This window comes from Spermophilus citellus (assembly GCF_964194105.1).
Source record: "Spermophilus citellus genome assembly, chromosome: 5".
NCBI classification, from domain to species: domain Eukaryota; kingdom Metazoa; phylum Chordata; class Mammalia; order Rodentia; family Sciuridae; genus Spermophilus; species Spermophilus citellus.
Genome location: NC_138186.1, coordinates 163,693,034 through 163,717,446, shown reverse-complemented (window position 1 = coordinate 163,717,446; position 24,413 = coordinate 163,693,034). Strand labels below are relative to the sequence as shown.

The 24,413-nt window shown below is 44.1% G+C and overlaps 2 protein-coding genes across 5 annotated transcripts in view; both read left to right on the top strand.

The window, feature by feature from the left end:
• LOC308649644 (uncharacterized protein) overlaps nucleotides 1-4,320 on the top strand; it is a 180,712-nt gene extending 176,392 nt beyond the window's left edge. Inside the window, exons 6-8 of one of the 4 annotated variants that reach the window (XM_081295370.1) lie at nucleotides 2,346-2,796; nucleotides 3,474-3,568; nucleotides 4,110-4,320. The gene's annotated coding sequence lies outside the window, so the exon portion shown is untranslated. The other 3 variants (XR_014022137.1, XR_014022138.1, XR_014022136.1) reach the window with 3 other exon arrangements.
• Nucleotides 4,321-6,559: 2,239 nt separating this feature from the next.
• LOC308649645 (uncharacterized protein) overlaps nucleotides 6,560-24,413 on the top strand; it is a 626,952-nt gene continuing 609,098 nt past the window's right edge. Inside the window, exon 1 of the mRNA XM_081295371.1 lies at nucleotides 6,560-6,710. Within this exon, the coding sequence (XP_081151497.1) occupies nucleotides 6,562-6,710 (149 nt within the window). The 5' untranslated portion in view covers nucleotides 6,560-6,561. The remainder of the gene's footprint in view (nucleotides 6,711-24,413) is intronic.

Genomic DNA, 24,413 nt, shown 5'->3' with positions numbered 1-24,413 from the left:
TGCTGGAAGCAGGAGCGATCCCCTCTCCTCTGGTTCCCTCTGAGCCGGTCCTGGTTAGTCAATTCGTTGGTTCATCAGGAAGCATTTATTCCACACAAATCTTGGCTGAGGTGTCAAGGGTAGGGCTGGCCTCATGGGTGACTTAAGATCTAAGCCCCGTGGCAAGCTCTCCTGGCATGTCCCCAAGACAATTGCTTGGAACACTTCCACTGTCCCCGAGTCTGATGGTCATTGTGCTCTGTTGCCTAGCAATGCGAAGTCCATCTGGAGGGTTGGTCTCCTCCCCCTGAAGAACGGAGGTTCTTAGAACAGATTTTGGACCCTCTTTGTCGACCTCAGGAAGAAAGAGCCTTTCTAAATTAGGTTGCCATATCTATGTTTGTGAATTGGGCTGAATGTAGGGCGATGGAGAGTCCATTCCATTTTCCCCACCCCCATTCTAGAAGCTGTTTTGATTGAACTGGGAAGAACAATTAAAAAAAGTGACTCTATCAGGTGTTTACCAGGGAATCTGCCGGGCCCGTGAAGAGAGGATCGTGAACATTTTGTGCTGTGTTCAAAGAGGCTGTTCAGTTGGAAATCCCCTTCAATGCTCAACTCAAAGCAGCCCAAATAAGCAAACACTCCCAGCTGTCCTTCTTTCCCTGCGGTTGGAACAATCCATGCTTTGGACTGTGGCCTGGAAGAGGGACTTTCCTTTGCCGTTAATAGGAGGTCATCAAGAAAGAAAAAGGAAGGGAAAGTGGACCCTGAAATACGGAGCCTGACAAAAAAGGAATTGTGTCTGTTGAACGCACACTCAGCCGGGGAAAATCAGAATATAAGGTGTTGCCTATCTGATGTGACCAGTGGGCCTGAGTCACCTCCAACGGGGGTGGCGGGAGGTGGGGGGGCATTCACTTCTGATCGTTCCCTGTTTTCAGGCCAGGGCGTGGCTGGATCACAGGCAGCTGAACAATTTGCCTGGTGCAGTCCTGAGAGGTTGGGGGTGGGGCTTGTGCTTGGCTTTCGGTCTCTTGCGACTCTTTGGTGGCACATGATAGAAGCTCAAGTTAAAAGGGGGATTTTGTTTTAAAGATTTGGGGTGATTCTTGGGAAAAACAGGGACCAGGATTAGCTTGGTTTGTTGCGTGAGTGGGGCTCCACCCTTCCACTTCTGTCTTCTTTTCCTGGGCAGGAGGGGCTTCTTCCTGGCCCAGGTGATGGCAATAAGGCAGCCGACGGTTTCCCAGTGCCGCATCCCGTGCCCAGTCATGCAGGAGCCATGGGCCTCTGGGCTTCCTTTCCAGTGTTAGTGCCTGCACAAATGTGATCAGCTCTTCTTGGATCAACTGACCAGCTGGACACATCAGCTGGGGCTGGGCTGGGAATCACATCATTACCCATGGTATAAGCCATGCAGATGTGTGTCAAAAGGGAGGGATAATTTCCAAAAGAACAGGAGTTACCCTATCGTGAGATTACTCCACACACACAAACTATAATCTAGCAATTCGTATAGAGATGAACTTATTTCTTTCTGATAAACTAAGCTTAATAAGATAGCAGAGTGCTCTTGTATAAAGTATCTGGATTTTAATAAGAATTTTGACAAATTTTCTCATAATGTTTGTGTAGACAAAAATGAGGCTGTGTGAGGTGATGACTAGTCTTAAGGATAAGGGACATCAGAAGAGGCAAAGGGAATAATGGAGCAAAGGGGAGTTTTCAAGTAGAAGCTGATGTACATCAGGCAAGATGGTTCACTGGGATTTGGAAACAGTAGCATCAAACTTCTAAGGAAAGGAAAGTTGATTATAAGAATGCTAGGGTGGACACCAAGCTTTAGTGGAGGCTGAAGTGGCAAATGGAGTGTGTTAGCTTTTCATCACTATAACAAGATACCCGAGATAATCAACTTATAATGAGAAAAGGTTTATTTTAGCTCACTGTTTTTCAGGTGCCAGTCTATGATCCACTGGCTCTGTTCCTCTTGGGCCTGTGGTGAGGCAGCACATCTTTACTGGAGCTCTTGGTGGGGCAAGACTACACCTTATGTGTGGGAAGGGGAAAAAACATGAGGAAGGCATGGGAGTACCCCACAATCCCCATTAAGGACATATTCCCAATGACCTAAAGATCTCTCACTAGGCCCCACCTCTTAAAGCTTCCACCATATTCCAATAGCAATACCCTGGGGACTAGGCCTTCAACCCATGGGCCTTTAGGGGGTACGTAGGTTCAAACGCCATCAGGCCCAAGAGTGCAGTTCAGTTTGTGGAAACAGGGACTAAAAGCAGAAGAGGGAGCAAGGGGGTGGATCCAGGAAGATTCTGAAAACTTCATCCTTTTTATTCTTAAAATAGCTCTTGCCTGTGGCTGACCCTAGAGCAACGCCTGTCAAGAAGCAAGTGAATGGAAGTTCATTTCCAGACTGCGGATTCAAGAGCAAATGCCAACCGCCCTGCCCCCAGTGCCTGTTAAAGGGCTCTGTTCTAGGCATCACTGCATTGAATTGATTTATTAATAATTTGAATGAAGATGTAGAAGCTCTGGTCCACCAATCAGTGCAGGATAAATGGCGGGATATGCATGGCACCAGGGTAAAGGGTGTGCTAAAGACAGAATCACAGAAACCCCACGGACTAAACCAGTGGGAGCGACTAAGAAGACAGAACTTCATCCTTGCATGTGTAAAGGCTCCACTGCGTATTAGAAATCAATTGCAGGGCTGGGCAGGGTGGCACATGCCTGACATCCCAGTGGCTCAGGAGGCTGGGGCAGGAGGATCATGAGTTCAAAGCCAGCAACTATGAGGTGCTAAGCAACTCAGTGAGACCCTGTCTCTAAATAAAATACAAATAGGGCTAGGGAGGTGGCTCAGTGGTTGAGTGCTCCTGAGTTTAATCCCCAGCACAGGGGTGTGAGCTGGAGGTTGGTGGTCTATGAAAAGCCCTTGGAGTCTGAGTAGGTCACTGAGGTTAACAGTGTGAATGTTTCCTGGTAGTCTCCAGGAAACTGGAGGAAATGGTCTCACCCCCTCACCATGTCAGATGATATTTAGAATTGTTGATGTTTTAGAGCATATTTTAATATTCATCAGAACCCAGCTGGAACTGTCCAGGGTAGGAGAAGGAACTATCTGGAAACTATGATATATGAACGGTTCTTGAGGGAACTGGAGATATTTATCAGAGAGTAGACAATGTGCATGCCTAATGGTCTTCCCAACTCGGAGGGTCCTTGTGTGGCCGTGAGACAACCTGGATAGTTGTAGATGGCAAACTCTGGAGAAATCAGGGGACACCATCCGGAGGTAGGTGTTTGTGTTTGAATAATTGAGGTGGAGTAATATTTAAAAAGCAGACACAATTCCTATGACGTGATGACCTGGTCATGCCCAGATCCGCCTGCTTCTCCCGGATGCCGAGAGCAGATTCCTGCTGCAGGTACAAAGTGGAGTCACTTAACCTCTCGTCTCCTTCTGACTCTAGGTCCTGGAGACCAGGATCTATTCTTAGCTCTGCCAGGGAACAGCTGAAGGATTCTGGGTTAGTCACTCACACTTTATGAGCCTCTGTGAGATGGGGTACGTATCTTTCTCAAAGGATCATCACGAAGTTCAAATGAGGGGAAATAAAAAAGAAAAGGGAGGAAACAGGAGAGAGCCTGGAACGTTGAGGTCATCTGCCCTGGCAGGGTCCCGTTTGCCGTTCCCTTTGTGGATTGTAGACAGCTGCCAACCTCCAGAGGCCCTGCAGCCCGGCTCCTTTGACATTTCATCTTCTGGAAAGTTTTGTTCAGTAGTTTATACTGGTGGCTTTGAAGCCATCTATCAAAACTCTTCTGCCAGGAACTGCATTAAGATGTTGGCAGCAGGTGGCCGATTCTCTCCAAATGCTCTGCGTGTTCCAGCAAAGGAACATTGGAGAAGGGTGGAGTGAGGTTTTCTGCTTCCTCTGCCAAACAGTATATATTACGGTGCCATCTAAAAGCTAGGGAGGAGAGTCTTCCTCAGGAACTCTCCGCAAGATTAGAGTGCGCTGACCCCAGCACCCTGCTAATTATTCCTTCCTGTGTGTGTGTGTTTTAAGTAAATAAGATGTCAACTTTAAATAATCACCTTACAGGTGTGGCATTGTGTTGTCCTAATACTTGGCGCACCTGCCCCTTCTGGTGAAGACTGCACAGGAACAGAACAAAGCGATCTGTACCCAGAAGGACGAAGGCAGTTTGTAATTCTATAAAACGCTTTGAGGCTTTCAGAAGGTGCTATATACATCAATAAATAATAATAATTTTCACTCTCTCTTCTTTGTAATACTCCCTTAGAAGGTTGAAAATAAAATTTCTTTCGCTATTGATTTTGTCCTTCTACATTTGGCAAACATTGATTTTTCCCTTTCCTAATGGAGCAGAAGCCAACGTAGCTGGATTTCATTTACTTTGCTCTCTGAACCCAGCATCACAGCTGCCGTTAGCGGGACCCCAGGCCACTGCCAGGGACGTCAACCACAGTTGTTTAACTGGAGGGCATGGGGTCTTCTAGGAATTGACCGTACACATCAAGCACATAGTAGGTTCCTGGTCGATCTTTGAGTTCAGTGCAAGTCAGAATATTCGGTCAGATACAGGAAGGACCAGAGCTTGGGACATGGGAATTAGTTCGTGGGAATGTTGCTCATGACTGGAAAAAAAAAAAAGTGGGCTGAGGAGGGTGAGTGGGTGGCAGAGATGAGTGGATATTTGTCGTAGTCTGCTGGGACAGCCACCATGAAATGCCCCAGGCTGGAGGCTGCAACAGCAGGCTGTGTGTCTTGCACTGTGGAAGCTGGGAGATCCAAGGTCAGGGTTGGGCTCTGACGCAGCATGGCCTGGTGCCAGCTGGGGGTAAGGGAAACACCTGGGTACACACGTGAGTTTTCCTCCATCTGTGCTGGGCCAAGTAGGAACAGTGGGCAACGCCTGCTTAGCAGGCATAAATAAACCCGAAGGTCTTACCTGGAAGGGAGCTCTGCTCTCTGAGAGGAGGGAGTGAGGCTTCATGTTCAGCCAAAGCAGCTTCTTAGGGAGGTCTGGGGTCTGGGACAAGGAGTGAGGGGCTGAGGAAAGGTGTGCACATAAAAGTCACACCTTCAAGTGAGGTAGTCCTGGGGGTCCCTGGGGTGTGGTGGCCATGGTGATGATGATGGAGCCCCGATTCCTGGGCCCCACCTGAGACCTCTGCACACAGGTGCTTAATTGAGAAGATGAGAGCTGGCTGCTGAAGCCCCGCTGTTGCTGTTGAACACTGAGCATTGTCCTGTTTTGAGAATTGGAAGAAAAGGTACATTGGTGTAGACCCCCAGGCCATTCCTTTTTTACTCTTGGACACCAGCCATTCCTCTCTTCCTATTCCATAAGAAGGGGTGGGACTAGAAAGATGATCAAGAAGAAAATTTGCACAGACAACACAGAAACAGTGGGCCTTGGATAAAATTTGCATAGCAGGCAGGGAAGCAAGGGCCTTGGATTCCCTGACGTTGACCTTTCCAAGGAAGTCCAAGGGGATCCGAATCTCCCTGCTAAGTGGGGTGACATCTTGAGTCAGCTGCTTGCTAAAGAACACTTTCTATTTGGAGGACTCTTTTGAATGAAGCTCCAGCCCTCAGTTTCTTCATCTATAAAAGAAGAAAGTAGGGTTGATCCCTCTGCCCCGGGAGGGCTGAAGCTCCTTCTGCCATAGGTAGAGTTGAGCATAAGTGGTATTCGCACTCTTTGGAGGGGGTCCCCTTTACCTGTATGTAGTGCACTTACTATTTCCATGCCCCCTGCTTCTAAAAAAGGTTTGAGGTGACTGTTTATTACAAGAGATTAAAACTTTATGGTTTCCATCACATGGACAAAAGGTGAGGGTTGAGGTAATTATCCTGATAATGAAGGTTAAAAAGGCTTTCTCCTGAAAACCCAGATAATTGAAACTAATGTCTATTTTGGCTTGAGTCAGCTAGATAATAGCTTCAATTCTGTGCTTCACATTGCACACGTAGACTCTCCTAGCAGAAATTTACACTGTTTGCATGTTGGGGCATCCGTAAATCTGCGCTGCGGCATTAACAGCAGACAAGCCAGGCAGCTGGTTTGCCGACTAAGAGGAGACGAACACACATGGATCAACTGCCGTCTCATCCTTTTCCTTTAAACCACATTAACCCGTGCACTCAGCGAGAATCTGGATGCATTTATGCAGAATTCCTGGAGCTCATGGATTTTTTAACAGTGTTTAACTTACATATCCACTTTTATGGAGACAATCCAGGGGAAAATTTAAAAGCAAAAATTGCTGGGCTCTCTAAACATGAAGTGGGCATGGGGGATACACAGTTCTCATTTGCTAAATATACAGCTCCTTCGTCTGAGACATAAATAAGAGCACTGCCTAAGTAGGTCAGATTTGAGTTTGGGCGTTTCAGAAGACTTGAAAGCTGAACTGTGAATATCCACTTCAAAGCCAGAATCCATTTGTGTGTGTGTGTGTGTGTGTGTGTGTGTGTGTGCGCGCGTGCGCACGTTTTGTTCCTGAGAAGTTTTCCGTCTGTTCTCATGTCATGGCTGTGCCACTGTGGCATGTCCTCAGACTCTGAATTTCTGGCAATGCGCACACTTTACTCTCCAAGGTGGCAGGAAGAGGATAAATCAGGAGACCGTCATGTGGGGAGGCTGAGGAAGGGACTTTCCGGAACAAATGGGAGGTGAGGGAGGCTCCCTTGAGCCGGCACTGCTGCGCCTCTCTTTTTGGTTGCAGGATATTGAAAGAGAGGAGGGAGCGATGGGGAGAGCTCCTCTGGGGATTTGCCTGAAATGAAAACACAGAGCTGTCAGAGGTTAGTGGCGTTTGGGTCACTCCTCCGGGTGCCAGCGCTGTTCTGAATTCAGGATCCTGACAGATTTAAACCCTTTCTCATCAGCAGCACTGCTACATGATCCGCCTGTCACTTTCCCAAATGATACTTCTCTGACTCCTTTTTTTGAGGAGCTCTACAAGGGGAGGGGATTTTCTCACTAACGTGTCACTCAATCCACCCACCCAGACACCCACTGCTCACCGAGACTGGCAAAAGAGAAAAAGAAAAAAAAATATCTGGATTTTATACCAACTTGAGAAAAAGCTTCAAGGCTTCTTCCATGTGAAAGATCTGTGGAATGTGAGGTGACTCTTCAGTGTTGTTACCAAAAAGCCTGGGTTTCAGGTGAGGAAGGGCGTTAATGGACTTTCTGTTATTTTCTCACGCTGTCCGCTAACGAGAGAGGATGGGCGTGTTCTTCTCCTGGGTTGACTGCATCTGTGGAATTTGGGTGGAGCCTCTAAGACTCACCTGTAAGGATGGCTTCTGTGTGCCCTTTGGAAAGAGACCGTGTTTGGTGCAGTGCGATCATTTTTGCCAAGCACTGCTCATGGACTCCTAGTGTTGGCTGGTGTCACAGCCAGTGTCTGTTTGCTCACAAAGGGTTGCGGAGATCTCCAGGACAATGTCCTCTCAGCTCTCATAAGTCAGGAGATCACAGCAACAACCCCTTGGTCATAGAAAGCTCCCAAGGGGTGAGCTGTGGCTTTGTGAGCCTCAGGAGCCAGGCACTGTCCCTGCTTTGTGGCACCTGCCCCTCGCCGCACAGTGCGACCTAAGCAGGTGACACAGTTTCTAGACGAGCCCTGCAGACTTTGTGATTGCAGATGGCTGGTTCAAGGCCTCTAGCCCTCAATTTCTTTATCTGTACATGAAGAAAGTAGGGTTGATCTCTCTGTCCCACAAAGTGCTGAAATTCTTCTATGTCATAGGTTGATTGGGGGATAATTGGTATTCACAGGCTCCCAGAGCTGGAAGTGCCGTAGAGGCTGTCTAGTTTAAGAGAGGTAGCTTGGGGTTTATGAATCAATAGGTCAGGATAGGCTTTAAGCAGTCAAACGAATCCCTTAGAAGCGTACATGACACTGCTGGTGTCTGTGAGTCTCTCAGGGAGAGTGTTCAAAGCATGTCCATAGTGTCCTTCAAAAGAGCCTAAAATTGGGAAAGGTCAAGATCTACTGTTCTGGTCAATGTCCCTGTTTTGCAATGAGGAATGAGGGGCAGGAGGTGAGTGGATCACAGAAGCCAGTTGGTCCGGGGCGGGAGCTAGGTTCATTTAAGTTCTCTTCTCTCACCTGGGAAAGAGAGAGTGGAGGGAAAGAGGCAGTCCAGGAAAGAGAGAAACTGAATGACTATCGCATCTGGACTCATTCACCACGTAGAAGGCAATTCCCTCGAACACGAGGAAGTGGAGAGAGAGCCAACCTCTGAATGTAAAACAGCAGTCACTCCTTCCTAGTACGTGTTTCACTACGGCAGGATGGAGTGTGAAGATCACTCTGGGATTCTTCCAGGAGAGGAAGGTGACTTTGTAGCCATCTGCTCCTCACCCGTGTCACTCTTGTGTCACTCTTCCTACCTAGGAGCTCTCCTGCCCCTGGTGCTCACGAGCTGTTCTCTGGGCATGTGCTGAAGGAAGCCCAGCCTCTGGGCTTTAATTCTTTTTGGTCCTGTTTCTCTGTCTCTCTCTCTCTCTCTCTCTCTCTCTCTCTCTGGAGGGGGATTCAGTAGTGAGGGAACTGCTACAATGGGTTCTTCCTGTTTCACTCGTGGCTACTCCCGAGTGGTTCTAGCCATGCCTTTGGTCTCCCTTCGACTGAAAGGTAATCCTTGAACTAAAATTGATCAGTGGTGTAAGACGGGAGGCAGGAAGGGTCCGGATGGAGAGTTGGAAAATCTCTGGATGCTGGTGTTGGCTCTGCTATTATTTTGGGAGTTTGTTATTACTCCACCAAATCCATGTGAAGTGGGCCTGGGTGGTCCATGCCTCTGGCAAGACTGATTGTGTTCTCATGCCTGAACTCTCTCAGGTTCATAATTTGCAGATTTGAAAAGACAAGGAACCTGTGGTTAGAGGTGTTGGCACTGAAGCTGAAGGTCACCTACAGGGGGATGGGGTTTTGGTACCGTGGCAACTCAGAGCCCCGTGCAAGCTGAAGTCATGAGGGACAAGAACTAAGTTTCCAGATACCAGGAAGAGCAGAGAGGAGCGGCTAGTGACTTTCCACTTCCTGCAGGGCCCCAGCTGGATTCTGTGAGAGTTCCCTGTGCTCTTATAATAAAACGCCCTTTACTTAATTAAACTGGTTTGAGTGGGTCTCTTTTTATTGCAACCCCAAATTTCCTTACTCAGACATTGTGTGACCTTAGTCAAGCCACTTTGCTTCCCTGGTCTCAGTTTCATCTTGTATAAAATGAGGCCATTGAATTAGGTAACCTCTAAAGTCCCTTTAGATTTCTAGAATCTATACTTTTAATTATCTGCGTTGGCCATATATGAAACTTCGGAAAGCACAGATGCTTGAGAGCTCTGCTGGGCTCTTAGTCCTTCTTAGGCTGAGGCTGATGACATGGCGGGTGCAGAGGACCAGCAGTGCCAAACATGTGTATGTCTGAAAAGAAAGATACTGGCTGGGGGTGGGGAGTGGGAGGAGAAAGGGACCCCCTGCCAAATGCCTGACGTGTGATAAGTTAGATAAAAGCCTCTGCAGGCCTGTCCAGTCTTGATTCTCCAGTGGACTCAAGACGATATCAGAGAACAATGTTGGTAGGTGCTGTGCATCCTCACCCTACGTGAGCAGTGTGGAGTACATTCAGCCTTGTTGATTGTTCATCAATTTGATGGACTAACTACGGAACAGTAATTAAGCCAAAGAGAACATTCAGAAGTACTTATTGCTATTTGCTGTCTGCTCAATCCCCAGAGTACTACAATAAATAGAACCATAAGTTTAATTAATACCTGCAGGTCTGATTACCCATTTAGGATAGGCGGTAGCAGACCAGAGGTTAAACTTTTAAAGACATTCGACTGTGAGTGATGTTGAAAATGACTGCATTTGCCTGTAGTGGAATTCTGCAGACCGTGTCCTGCCGGGTTCCCGGGGGTGGAACGGAGGTGCCCCACAGTCAAAATCTGGGCACAAAGACCAGTCCAGGCCAGCAGCACTGCCTGGTTGGGCCTCCATTACACACAGATTCTCTTTGCTCTGTGGACCTGGGGACTTTCTGTGTCCTTTCTTGATGCTCCCAACATGGTGTCCCCTTTCTGTTGCCAAGTGCAGGCTGCTATTTCCCTGTCCATTGCACCTTGGATTTGTTTCCCCAGGGCTGAAGCAGGTGGAGAGGCCTGCTGAGGAGTTGGGACAGCCACTGCTTCTGGAATGCAGAAGTGATAGCTGCTGATCTTTCCCAAGGCACGGTGCTCACCAGGGGCCAGGGCTAGGGTTGTGATGGTCACGCTCTTTCCTGGAGCACTTACCATGGCTTCCTGGATCCCATTTAGAACACATGAAATGCTCAACCCAGGGTCACTGAGAGGATGCCACTAGCGTGCTCGCGGGGGCTCACTACTGGGCACCTCAGAGTGTCCACCACCTTAGCTGAGGTGTGGGGATCAGTATTTGTCAGGAACTTGGGAAGTGCTTCTCATTCATTTAGTCTCCACAGCAGCAGTGATTGGGATTATCCCCATTTTATAGAGGAAGAAACGGAGACCCTGGGATTTTATTATGTAACTTCTGGATATTCTCAAAATTAGGGTTCCAGCACAGGTGTGGCCCTGAAGTCTGTGCCCTTGACGATAAAGCATGAGAACCAGGGAGGCGGAGGAGGGTCTGTTGGCATCTGGGGCCAGGGGGTGGGAAAGTCCGTGGGGACAGGTGTGTTTGGGTGTCAGGAGGAACTGGGCTGGCGAGGTGCAGCAGCTGCTGAGGGTTTTCAGACAGCTTGCAGAGCAAGAGGCTCAGAGTTTCGCTGCCTGTGCCAGGGGTTGGGTCAAGGGCAAGAAATGGTTTTACAGGAAGAAAATTAAAGAAAAAATAGTGCACAAAGAAGTAAGGACTGAAAGGGGAAAATGAAAAGGGGAAATGACAGGAGAGATTAAGAAAAGAAATTAAATTTAAAAATAACAGGGCAAGAGGGAGCAATAAGCAGCTGACAGGGAAACAATAAAGTTTCAAACTGTGGACAGCGCGTCAGTGGTCGCAGAGTCAACTCGCAGATACCACGTGCACTTGAACCGTGACTGCGTTCAATAACGCAGCCCCCGCTGGGCTCGGTCTTCATCCAGGGATGGCGCCATCATGAGCAGGGCAAGGCAGGGACATCCCTGTACCTGGGTGGAAAGTGCCTGGCATGGGGTGGCATCTTCATTCCAGTTCAGAGCTGCAGGCCTGTTGTCTCCAGGAAGCCCTGGACCAAGCAGGGCTTGTGCTGACGTGTTCCGAGTGTTTTCTTGGGAAGAATCGCTCATAAACAACGAAGGGGAAAGTTTCTGTGAAGTATGAAGGCAGAGTGAAAAGATATGTTGAAATACTGTAACTATATCAAACATTCCACAGCCCTTGGAAATGATTGGAAAGTATCTAAATAGATATAAATAGGAATCTGTTTGTGAGGCTTGGCTTCAAAAAAATTACCGATTTACCCACATAAGTTAAGCTCTCTAAATTGAGACGAGCATCTGGTAGTGACTCAAAGCCATTTCTGAATTGAAAACCAAATTTCTGGTGCAAAAATCTATAAGAGGTCCTATGCCAGTCAACCTTCTATTGCCTTTTAAAAGAAGCTGGCAAACACTCTTGTGTCATCTTCTGTCTAGTTTCCCAAGAATGAAATCAAGATTCTACTGGTTTGTGAATGAATGGGTCAGCCTCTTTAATCACACAATAAAGGAGTTGTAGAGAATGTTGCCCTTGGCTTTCCACTGTCAGCCGCCCGTCTCAGGCAGCTAGAGCTAAGGGGCAGAGGCAAAGGTGGGCAAGACCAGCCAGATGGTTAGCCCAGTCTTGTTTTTTTTTTTTTTTATTAAGAAATCAGATCAATGTATGGTTGATACAGTAAAGTGTCACATAATCAATTGAAAAATTAAGACACAAGCCAGAAAAAAGCCTTGTTGATTGTGCAATAGCAAGAGAGTCTCATTATGTAGATGTGGTCTATGCCTGCACAAGTAAATGTAGTGAAAAGTGAAGAGGAAAATTGAGGCAATTTCCTGAATTATTCAAGGAAAAATTTCCCCTTCCCTCAATTATTCTCATAGTACTTTTCTTTGAAAGTGAGGAGAGCCGAAGAAAAGGGGAGGAATAAAAGAAAGAAAGCTTGATTGCGTTAATTCTCCACTTCATTTTGTAGATTAAGGCACCTCTATAGACGCCATTACTCATCCCTGCATACGGTGGTTTACTTCTTGACAAAATATTTCTCTGCCATTGTGTATATGCAGATTTCACCCACCCGACGATTTCCTCTAGTTAAATGGTGAGAACTTGAACTGACACTATTCTTTTTACCCCCATAAATAGGATACCTATAAAAAGACTAATTTCCCAGTAATCCAACTTATTCCAAACATTCCACCCACAAGGCAGCCAGTGAGGGAAAATAGAATTCTGCTTGAAGAAGTAAGTCATAATTACCATCAACGGATCTATTCCACCTCCATTTTCTTGATGGTAGAAAATATCAGTGTCTGGCCCCAGAGTAGAAATTTTTCAACAGACAACACCACTGTCTCCAGGTCTTATCTGCCAGGGCCTCCATCTGTGGTGCGCAGGTGGAACAAGGCAAAAGGGAGTCCTTGAGGATGCCTCGGTGGAGGACAGCCGTAAAGTATCCTAACAAAATCTGTCTTTGTGACAATTCCCCGTGAGGTAGAAGTATTTTGAGGCAGGGATGCCATTTTCTAATCACCTAAGGTTGTATGGGCAAATGGCAGCTCTGCTGCCCGTTATCCTAAGATTTAGATCTTGTGGTCCAGATCCTGAGAGAAGCCGTGGAAATGATTAGTTTGGGAAAGAAATTTTGGGAGGAGATGTTAAAGAAGAGTGACAGAGCCAGAAAAAGACACTGCTTAATGACGATGACAATGAATGCCGGTCTTCCAGAATACAAAGCAACTCCCTGCGGGAGGCATTGCAGAGCAGGAGAGTCTGAAATGGAACGGGCTGGAATCAAGGGGACCTGAAGCCTATCTAGCTTCAGTTTTATAAAATTGCTTGGCTGGAGCTTTGCTATGAATAGGTTCTAAGATGGTGCTAGTTTCCTGATTAGGTAGGTCCTTCTCAGAGGAAGGATTTTCACTGTGGGTGTGTGTGACCTAGTGTGACCTTGCTGACTGCGAAGAATCTCAGGGAAAATCTCAAAGCACCAACAGGGGTGTGTCTGTGAAGGTTTTTCAGTCAACTCTCTGTCGCTTACAAATTGGTGCTTCTCCAACTCTGTCATGAACCCTGCATTCTCTTCAATGCTCCTGGCATGATGAATCCAAGCCCTTTGTGGAGGGCCTGGACTGTTTTCTCATGCACCTGTGTTAGGGAACCATCAAATTAAGCTATGAATTACTTGAACTTGAATCAGATGTTATTAATTTTTATAGACACAGCATCTTCTACATGAGACTCTCAGTAAGGTACGTGTGGAATGAATCTCTTAATTATTCGTGCACCGATCTAACAATGAGGTAAATGATAGGTTATGATATTTAATAATTTTGGAGTAGCAACTATGATTTTGTTCAGGTTTTAGAATCACTATGTAAATATTGCTATGGGTTGTGAAGAAATTAGAAAATCGAGTAGCTTTAAAAACAAAAATATCCCCAAACATCTTGATGACTGCTGATCACAAATTCTTTGTCTAGTGTGGAAGTATCTTACTCATGAAGATTTCTTTTAAGCATTCTTTTTTTGGGGGGTTTGACAAATGCATTTTCTTTAAACAGAAAAAGGAAGAAATCCAGGGATTTGTCTATTTGTCACTGAATAAGACATTCTGAGTCCTGACTGGTGGCACACAACTGATCAAAAATTCTGAATTCGTACTTGTGATAATATTTAAAAAGTGGAGCAAAATAATGTTGTCAAATGGAATAAAATAGTGGAACCTGTGTCAATCAACAGCCTGGGACAAGCTGCCTGCTGTCCTGCATGCGCAGGACTCCTTCTCTCTCTGCCTTGAATGTACTATCTGGGATAGAATCACTAGGATCCACCAGTTGGCAGTCTGTGCTGTGAAGAGGGGACAGATTTCATCACAACAAAAGCATCCCAAGAATGTGTCTGGCAGAAGCTCCTGCAGGCTGTGAAGTCTGACTTCTATGCCCATCTTTTCCCTGACTTTCTTCTCATGACTCCCTAGGGAGGGGCTGCCACCTTTGCTGGCCCACTCAAGTCCTCCCCTAAACCGCCCCCCCCCACCTGTTTCATGAATTCTAAAATCATGCTAGTCGATGATGCCAGTCCTTGGCGACATGACTGTAGGCAGAGATGACCTGGTAACATACTTGATTACCCCAGAGTCCCTTTTAACCAGTTCTACTTTTTAATCCAACTGGCAGCTTCAACTGTGTAGCAAACCCATTTGTATAAGGCCCTTTCTAATAGATCCTCCAGCTGCCTGTTCTTACTGATGGCAACTAACTCTTGGGTAGGCAAGGGAAGGGGGTGTCATGGTGTTACCGCTAAGGCCCATGACTGTGAAACTCCCTCTTTTCCTCCTCGTCCCCTCCCCACTGCTATGATTTAATGAGTCCTTACTATGAGCCAGACTGTGTGATGCACTTTAAATATAACAGGTGAACCACAGGAAAGTGCCATTTTTTTTTTTAAAGAGTGAGAGAGAGTAAGAAAGAGGGAGAGAGAGAGAGAACTTTAATATTTATTTTTCAGTATTTGGCGGACACAGCATCTTTGTCTGTATGTGGTGCTGAAGATGGAACCCGGGCCGCACGCATGCCAGGCGAGCGCGCTACCGCTTGAGCCACATCCCCAGCCCAAAGTGCCATTTTTATAGGTCCAAAATTGTTACATATACACAATTTTAATAAATATTATAAATCTTTGAGGAACTTCATGAGGTATCTTAAGCACCCTCATTTCCAGATGAAGAAAGCGGAGGGATCAAGATGATCCATGCCTGTGTTGGATAAATATTCTGTGGGTATCAGGCGTTGTCTGCTGTCCGAGTGATTACACTTATGGCACCATATGTATGTTACTCAAATTGATTAAGAAGATACCGTTTCCTTAAAATATTTTTTAAAGTTGGTGTTTTCTGAAATTAGGTATCTTGGCAATCTGAACAGAAAAAAAATGGTCCTTATGTCTATGGGTGCACAGACTAAATCTGGGTAAATTCCAACACTATGAATCATAAGCCTCCATACCTCTCTTGGGGAAAGGAGTCTGGGTGGAACTTGTGCCCTGGACACCAAGGTGTGTCAGCTCATCCATTGGAACGTCTCCTTTCCCTCTGAGCCTCTTTGAGTCTGTTGTCATCACAACAAAAGCATCCCAAGAATGTGTCTGAGGATTCAGTGAGCTCATCCTCACGGAGAGCCCAGGTGAGGTGCTGAGCCCAGTATCTGCATCAAAGTAAATCTTAGTAAATGGTCATGCTATTAATATTATTGGGAACATTCTGAAGATTTAAGAATTCAATCAATAATTTTGAATTGTTTTTTTGATATAATTGAACTTTTTTAAAAAAGGGAATATCATGCTTCAAATATTCTTTATTTTATTTATTTGTTTTTAGTTGGTGCTGAGGATGGAACCCAGTGCCTCACACATACTAGGCAAGCACTCTACCACTGAGCTACAACCCCAGCCCATAATTGAACTTTTGATTTTTTTTGGCCTTGTGACCTATTTGCCATGCCAATTAAAAGTGGTTTTATCTATCTACCATCTATTTGTCTATTTGTATCTATTAATATGCACTTATTTAAACCATTGCAATCTTACAGACCAACCTGCATGTCACTTGCAGGGGCATCTCTTGGTCTCTTATTTTAGGCTCTTTCCTCCAATATTTCCTGACTGGGGCCATGTCCTTTCTACAAAGTATCATATTTCAGGGTGTCAAAATTGGCAACAGACTGTATTTGTGCAGTGGCTAGAGTACAAATGCCACCTCTGCTGTCAAGCATAACTTGCTTCCAATTATTTGGGGAGGGCTCCCAGGCACTGATTCTAAAGCCCCTGAGACTGCATGTCCACAGGAGGCAGCAGGGAGTATCTGGTTCAGGCAGCTTCGTGATACTTGGGTCACACGCCAGGGTACTTTTCTCCAGGATGGGAGGAAGGAAGTGTTGGTTATTAGGTCTCAGATTCTACCATTTAAGGAAAAATGGAAAGATATGTAAAATAACTTGCAGATATTGAAAAAGTAAGTGAATGATGGCCATCAGTTGGTTTTATAATACAGCGGCATTTGAATTGGATATATTGCATTGAATCATCCAAAATATGTATTTATGCATTAGATTTGTTCAGAATTCATGGTGTGGTTTTATTTTTAACAAGATGCAGAAAAAAATAACCTGTGATTCTGAATTTGTCCTTACGTTGCTCGTGACAATGATTCATGAGGCTCTGTAGCAAAATGGGATTCATGTAAACACACCTAGAAACCAGTGAGAAAGATGTCATTCATTGAGGTAAAATCCCAAAATTTTGAATTCACAGGATTTTATGACATCCTCCTCCTCAACAAAGGCTTACTGAGCACCTACTGTGTGTTTAATTGTTATCATTTTAAAATTACTATTGTTATTTTTTGGTACCAGGAATTGAACGCAGGGGCGTTTAATCACTGAATCACATCCCCAAGATCCCCCTCCCCCTTTTAATATTTATTTTTCTGTTGTAGTTGGACATAATACCTTTACTTTATTTATTTATATGTGGTGCTGAGGATCGAACCCAGGGCCTCGCATGTGCTAGGCAAACGTTCTACCACTGACCCACCACCCCAGCCCCTCCAGCCCTTTTTTATATTTTATTTAGAGATAGGGGTCTCACTGAAATGCTTAGGGCCTTGCTAAGTTGCTGAGGCTGGCTTTGAACTCCTGATCTTCCTGCCTCAGTCTCCCGAGCCACTGGGATTACAGCTGTGGATCACCACGCCTGGCTGTGTGTTTAATTATAATTCAAGTAAGTGATCATGATTTAGCAATAGGTCGATGTCATCACGATGCTGGAATGAAGGCCGTTCATGGGATGTGTTCCCTGTGTCCCCTGATTCAGAGTGTATTGATTGTGGCCGCTCCTAGGTTATTGGCTGTTACCTATATATTTATGTGTTTGAGTATCTTAGGTATGGACATGTTTCAGAGAGTCTTGTGAGGACAAATTCCTTGTCAAGGAAGTTGGGAGTTTCTCTCTGCCACAGGAGTTCTGTGCCACACCTGTACACAGATGCTACATGTTTCCCTTCAGAAACTTCCCTTTCCTGGAGAATCTCTTCATGGCAGGCAGAGTTGAAGCTCCCGCTTGGGAATCCCTGAGACATCTGGGTCTAGGGTTTTAAAGGGCTTTGCTGCACATTAATCGGTTAATTGTCTAATGGCATTTACCGCAGCGTAGTCAGATGGCGGGCATCTCTCTAGCCCCCTCCTTTACTCCTTTCAGCCTCCCCAAGAGGAAGCCACTCTTGTCATTCCATGGTACAGGTGGGGAGACTGACGCACCTGGTCACTACGTGGAAGGACCAGGATCCTGACCCTGGGGCTGAGCTCTTAACTGTCACACTTCACTCCCTCCATTCAGTCCTAACATTTGGCATTGGACGTGGGACTCTCTTAACGTGGAAGGTGGAGTGAGGGGAAGGAAGAAATAAATAGCAACGACAAGAAAGGAACAGGGAACAGTTGGCTTTCCTGTTTCAGGTGGTTTTTCTGTTTGGATTGATGGAGCCAAACAACCCGACTGGCCCTGATTCCTCAATGTCACTCTTTCTGCCCCCTCCTGCCTTCAACCTGCCCTCTGCCTTTGCCTGGTGAATTCCTGCTCGCCCCACAGTTCTCACCCTTGAACTGCCGCTCACCCCCTACCCTCCGCACCCCCTGATTTCTCTTCCACACTCAGTCTGTCTGTGCAATTTGTTTATTGCACGGCCTGGTCTTAGTATTGTGTGAATAAGACTTGATTTTATTTTGTTTATTTAATACCTTAAAAATGTTCTCAGCTATTCCTTAATTTCATCTGAGATGTCTTAGAGCTTGGATCCCTTTGGTTATTAAAATCCACATCAGTTCATTTTGGAGCATATCCTGTACCCCCAAACCCTCCCCTCCTACCCCTCAGCTTAGTCCTGGGGTCTTCCTGGGGTCTTTGGTAAAATTTCTTCTTGCATGTGGGCTCTGGGTCCCTTCTCTCTTACTCCTCTGTCACCCTCCTTGGTCCCAGATCCATTAGAGTGGGGATGGGAACAAGGGACAGCAGAGCTGTCAAAGGTCTTGGGTTTTGGGCTGCAGCTATCATTCCTCTTTGAGCCAATGTCAGCTCCAGTCTTACACTGGTCCCCGTTTAAAAAAAATACAACAAAACAAAGCACCACTCCTCCTAGAAGAGTGAATTCTTCAGAGGGCTCTGTCCTCACAGTACATTTTTTTTTTCTTATGGCTATCAGTCTCCTTGACCTTCAGGACCCTCCTTAGCTCCTGCCTCTGTGCAGCGCCCCATGACCTCTTGTGGAGCATGGTGCTCCTGGTGGCCAGGCCAGCCCCTGGCATGGCGGATCTGCAACATGGCTCCAGTGTGACCAGGAAGAGTCATGCACCTTTGCTCCACCAGAGGCGGACAGATGCTCCTTGGTGTGGATTCCGCTTCCTGCCCTGCTGCTGTCTTTCTAGTTCTCTCCGCTCCTCTCCTCTCCTGCCCCACCCCATTTGGGGCAGCAGGGCAGCCCACTGCATAGCAGATGCCCAGCCAGGTGGGGTGGTGTCTGTTTCCCCTTCTGGAGGACACACTCCACGTCTCAGAGACATTCTCTTGGAGTCCCCACTACTTCTGAGGGAAGGGTCCTGGTACTTACCCCTCCCCAGGTGGGTGGCCAGGGTCTTTCTCAGCCTTCTCTACTCTCACACATCTTGTTTTTCTTTTTTAAAATTAGGATATTTGAGTCTTAATAAGCCCTTGTGACTTCTCTGGCCCCATTTCAGTGTTTGTGTTCATACTTGTGAGTGATCTTTGGCCTTATTTTGGAGTCTTAGTAAAAGTCCCTTTCAATGTCCTGCTACTTGGACAGTTATTTAAGATGCATCTCTCCATTAGGCCAAGTGCAGTCCTTCTCTTCATCTCTTCTGCCCTCCTGGTTCTGCTGGACGTGCAGTGGGTATCGAGCAGCTTGATGGTACCAAGGTTAACCAACAGGAGGAAAACACTGACTTAGTACCAGGGATGATGTGGTTTGAGTCGAATTATTAAGCCACCAACAACTAATCTGCATCTTAAATATTCTATCTTTGGTATAAGGAGCTTGTTGGGAATAAATATTATTCAGGACATTTGTAAATATGATGGGATATTAATGCTGAAATTAACTCTAAGGTAATTGCTGAGATAGGGCAAAAATAGAGGATGAATACATAAAATCAATATGTTACCATAAAATTAAAATATTTAATACTTTTAATTTCTGCTCATGTCAAACTCTTTGGTAAAATTCCTGTAATTATGTTTAATTTCCTTTTCCTTTTTCGGCACTCATTCTGGGAACTGTCCTATTAAAAATGAAATGGGAGATAGATAAAAAGATAAGGAAGAGAATCAGAAGTGTTGCTTATTCTTTCCCTGATTAATCAAGGAGTCATTAGTAATATTTGAGGAATATACTATCTCTTTAATAGCAAAATTTAGAAATAAGAGTAGAAATCAATATATGCAAAAATTCAATTAGAGAGTTTAGACTCTACACTTAAGATTAAAGTTTGCCGAATTTAAATCTCAGTACAAAAGGAAGTTAATTCCTATTAATATTTTGCAGAAGTCTGAGGGTTTAAACATAGCATGGTGGTTTCAAGCTGGCCGTGATGTCCTTCCTCAACAAGGGGACCCTCCTCTTCTTTCTGCTCTAACCCCTCCCCAAGGTGCCTCTCTTTCTCCCAAATCATCAATGTGAGTTAACTGTAGTGAAGTTCACAAGTGAGCACGTAGACTGGGCTGGTAATTACCCTGGGGTAGTTCTCCTGGGCTGTGGAGTGGTTTCTGGGAGTGCGGGGGGATGACTGTTTCCCCACTGAAACCTATGAGAAGAATCCTTTGCCAGTGTACTCAGTGGTTTCAAGCACTTCATTTTACTCCATATGTAATTTCTAGGAATATCAATGTGTTGTGTTTTCTATTTATTAGTGGTGATTTTAGAAAGCAGAGAAGGCTCTCCATTTTTTTAAAATAGCATAAAATTGGAGATAATTTTTTAAAAAAACATTTATTTTTTAGTTATAGGTGACCACAATATCTTTATTTTTATGTGGTGCTGAGGATCGAACCTAGTGCCTCATGCATGCTAGGTGAGCACTCTACCTCTGAGCCACAACCCCAGCCTGATATTTTATTTTTTTTTAACATTTTTTTTAGCTTATGAAAGATTTAAAAACCTACATGAGAACAGGATTAAGATACAGAAAACTCACACACATGCCACACAACTTTATGAAGTGTCAACATGATGCCACGTGTGTTTCAGATATTTTTTGAGATATAAAACATCATGATGCAATTGAATGCCTTTAAAAACCATCCTTGTCTCCTGTTTTCCCCTCTCCAAACTATTACATGAATTCAAGATGCATTATTCCCAGGCGTGTTTTTGCATTTCTACTATGGTGTCATTTAAAATGTACAACCGTGTATGGTATAATACATTGTATTATTTCTCAAAGTTTAAAACTTTTTGTTGGTGGCATTATTCTGTGCTTACTTTTCTGCCAACTGTGTTTGGTTCAGTATTATGTTGTTGGGAATTATTCATGCTGATGGATATAGCTTTAGTGCATTCAGCATATCTAGTGTTCCATTGAACAAATGTGTGCTGTCTGGTTTATGCATTCTCCTGTTGAGGGACATTTCAGTTGTTTGCAATTTTTTGTTATAGAAAAAATAATGCTGAGCCTATTATGTCTGCTTGGGCATATGCACAAGTTTCCCTAGAGAGGCAATTCTCAAAGTGTGGTCCACCATTTGCCTTGGCTCCTTGTTGTCCTTTCAACAGAGATGTTGAGACCATTTTCATAATTAGATTGTAATGTTATTTGCCTTTTTGCACTGTTCTGATATTTGCACTGATGGTGAAAAGCAATGATTGGTTAAACCATGTGAGTCAAAACAGTGGCATAAACTGGGTTAGTAGTCATTTTATCCTTTGCTAGCATGTACTGGCAGTGCAACCTTAGTGAAGCATTAAAAATTTTATTAATTCTCAACTCTTTTGTACACGTCTTCTTAAGATTCTGTGTACCCCAGTGGGGAGGGTGCATAAAGAACTTCTGCTTATGGACAGTTCGAGTTACGAGCTGAATAAACTAACTGGTTTTTCATGGAGCATTATTTTATTTGAAAGAAGGACTGACAGGTAGACTATGGTTTAACTATACTGATGGATAAACTAATAATTGGGCAGCCAGCAAGTTGTCTTAGTCTATACAGCTATAATAAACTATCTTAGACTGGGTAATCTGAAACTATCAGACTTTTATTTACTCACAGCTCTGGAGGCTGGGAGGTGCTGGCAGGTTTGGTGTCTGGTGAGGGCCCATCTCTGCTTTCAAGATGGCGTCTTGGACACACTATCTTCACGTGAAGGAAGAGCAGAAGAGAGTGAACCTATTCTAGCCAGCCCTTTTATAAGGGTCCTGATCCCATCTTCCAGGGCTCCACTCCTGACTTAGTCACCTCCTAAAGGTCCCACCTCCTAATACTATCTCAGTGGCCATTACATTCAACCCACATGAATTTCGGGGAACACATTTACACTATAACATGGTTTTTCAAAAGTGATGAAATGAGACTTACCTCAAAACAACAACAACAACAAAAAAAAAACCCTCAATGTTCTTAATGACAAAATTGAGCTTTAAAGAAAAAAAATTGGAATTTTAGTAAAATCTGACACTTATGGGCTTGAGAGTTACCTAATAAAGACTTTCCTGGTAAGTGGTGATATTAACAAAAATATTAACATTTTATTAAACAAAAATATTAATATTTTATTTTCTATTGTATAATGAAATGTGTCCACATTTGAAAGAGCTGTGTGTTAGTCAGCTTTTTGTCTTTCGAACAACATACCCAAGGAAAACTACTTAGAGTGGAAAGATTCATGGTTCTGGATGTTTCTGTCCAAAGCTCCCTTTCTTTGGGCCTGTGTGAGGTAAAACATCATGGTGGAAGGGGGTGACACAGGAAAGCTGTTTCTAGGAAGGAGAGAGAGAGAAGGAGAGAGGGAAGGAGGGAGGGAGAAAGAAAAGGGCTGGACGCAAGGTCTAAGTCCTACCACCTATAGTTTTACCACCTCCCAATAATGCCATCCACTATGAATCCTTCATAGAGTAATTCACTGATGAGTCCAGAGGACAGTTGATCCAATCATTCCACAAATCCCTGCCTCTGAACACTGGGGACCAAACCTTCAACAAATGAATCTTTGGGGAACACATCGTATCCAAATCGTAACAGGCTGCATAACTTAATAACCCAATATTTTCTGAATGTCCAATCATGATATTATAAAGTTGTGCATGGATACAAGATCTATTCCATGTGCAAGGCTTAATTTTCTTCATATACTATAACCAAAACATAATTAACACATTAAACGCAGAAGTGGATCTAAGAATCCAGCTATATTTATTTAATTAAGTCAGACATTGAAGACATTTGTGAAAATTTTACTGAATTTTTTGATTTTGGAAAATACATTTATTTTTCATAAAAATGTTATTTATCTCAACATGTGGGAAATGTATCATTGGTATTTTTAAAGCTAATTAAGAATTAAAATTTCTCATTTCTACTAATATGATAAATACTCATAGCCCTCATAAATAAAAGCCTTTTGGACTTCCCAATCATCTTCAAGAATGTAAAGGGATTTGAAAACAGATAAGTTTGGGAACTACTGGTTTAGGGTATAATTGTAGGAGTGGGATTGCTGGGTCATGGGTGTATATATGTTTACATTGCTCTGTGAAGATTGATCAGATTTACATTCCCATTAGAAGGCTTCGAGGGCCCTATTTTCCTGTATTCTCATCAGAATTCTGTTTGTCAGACTGTAAAATGTTTGCCAATCTGATGTGTATGGATGATACCTTGTTGTTTCAATTAATATTTCCCTGATCACCAGTGAGTTTGACATTTGTGGACCTTTTTGGTTTCTTCTATGAGTGACCTCTTACTATCCTTTGCTCACTCATCATTCCTCACATCCTCATTAGACTGATTTTATTTCTTTGTCTGTCTTACTTGATTTCTAGGAGTTCTTTATATATTGCTTGGCTTCCACTAATGTGTCAATTATACATTACAATTATTTTCTCTTAGACTTATCTTTTATCTTTTTGTTTTGTCGAACATATGTTTTTATATTAATACAATAAGATTTATTGTTTTTTTCTTTTTGATTTTGTGTTTTTATGCTGTCTAAGAAATTATTTTCTACCCCAAAGTCTAGACATCTCTATTTATTTTATTCTAAAACATTTAGGGTTTTGGCTTTTCACACTGAGATCTGTAATCACCTTGAATTGAAGTTGGTGTGTGGTGTGAGGTAGGCATCAACTTGCTACCCTTTCGGTTATGGACCATTATCCCAGCACCTTTGAAGGACTTGATTTGTGCTGCTATGCATATCAAGTATCCAGTTTCCAGATAAGCATGTTTCTTATTTAGGCTCCTTGTTCTTTCTGTGGGGATCATTCATCTATTACACACATACCTCAGTCTCCTAATTATTATGGGTTTTTATAATAATACTTGAGATAGGATAATGAAGTTTATCAATTTTGTTGTTTTTCACAACTCTCTTCTCTATTCTAAATGTTTTCTTTCTCTACAGAAACAATTGTAAACATCTTCTATGGAGTTCCATAATAAATCTTACTTGGGACTTTAATTTTTAATTTGTAAATTTATTTGGGGGCAATAAAAATAACTAATTTTATAGTCCTTCAGGTTTTCTTTTTCTTTTTGGTATCAGGGATTGAACTCCACCACTGAGCCACATCCCCAGCCCTATTTTGTATTTTATTTAGAGACAGGGTCTCACTGAGTTGCTTAGTGCCTCGCTGTTGCTGAGGCTGGCTTTAAAACTTGTGATCCTCATGCCTCAGCCTCCCGAGGTGCTGGGATTACAATCATGTGCCATTGCACCTGGCTTCAGGTTTTCTTTTACTCTTTCCATGAATATTAATAATTTTCTTCACAGGGGTCTGACACATATTTTGATAAGTTTATTCCTAGGAACACGAAGACTGTTCAGTGATATTTTGAGTTGGGTGTTTTTTCCCACTTCAGTTGATTTTTGTGTCTGGAAACCCTCTGAACA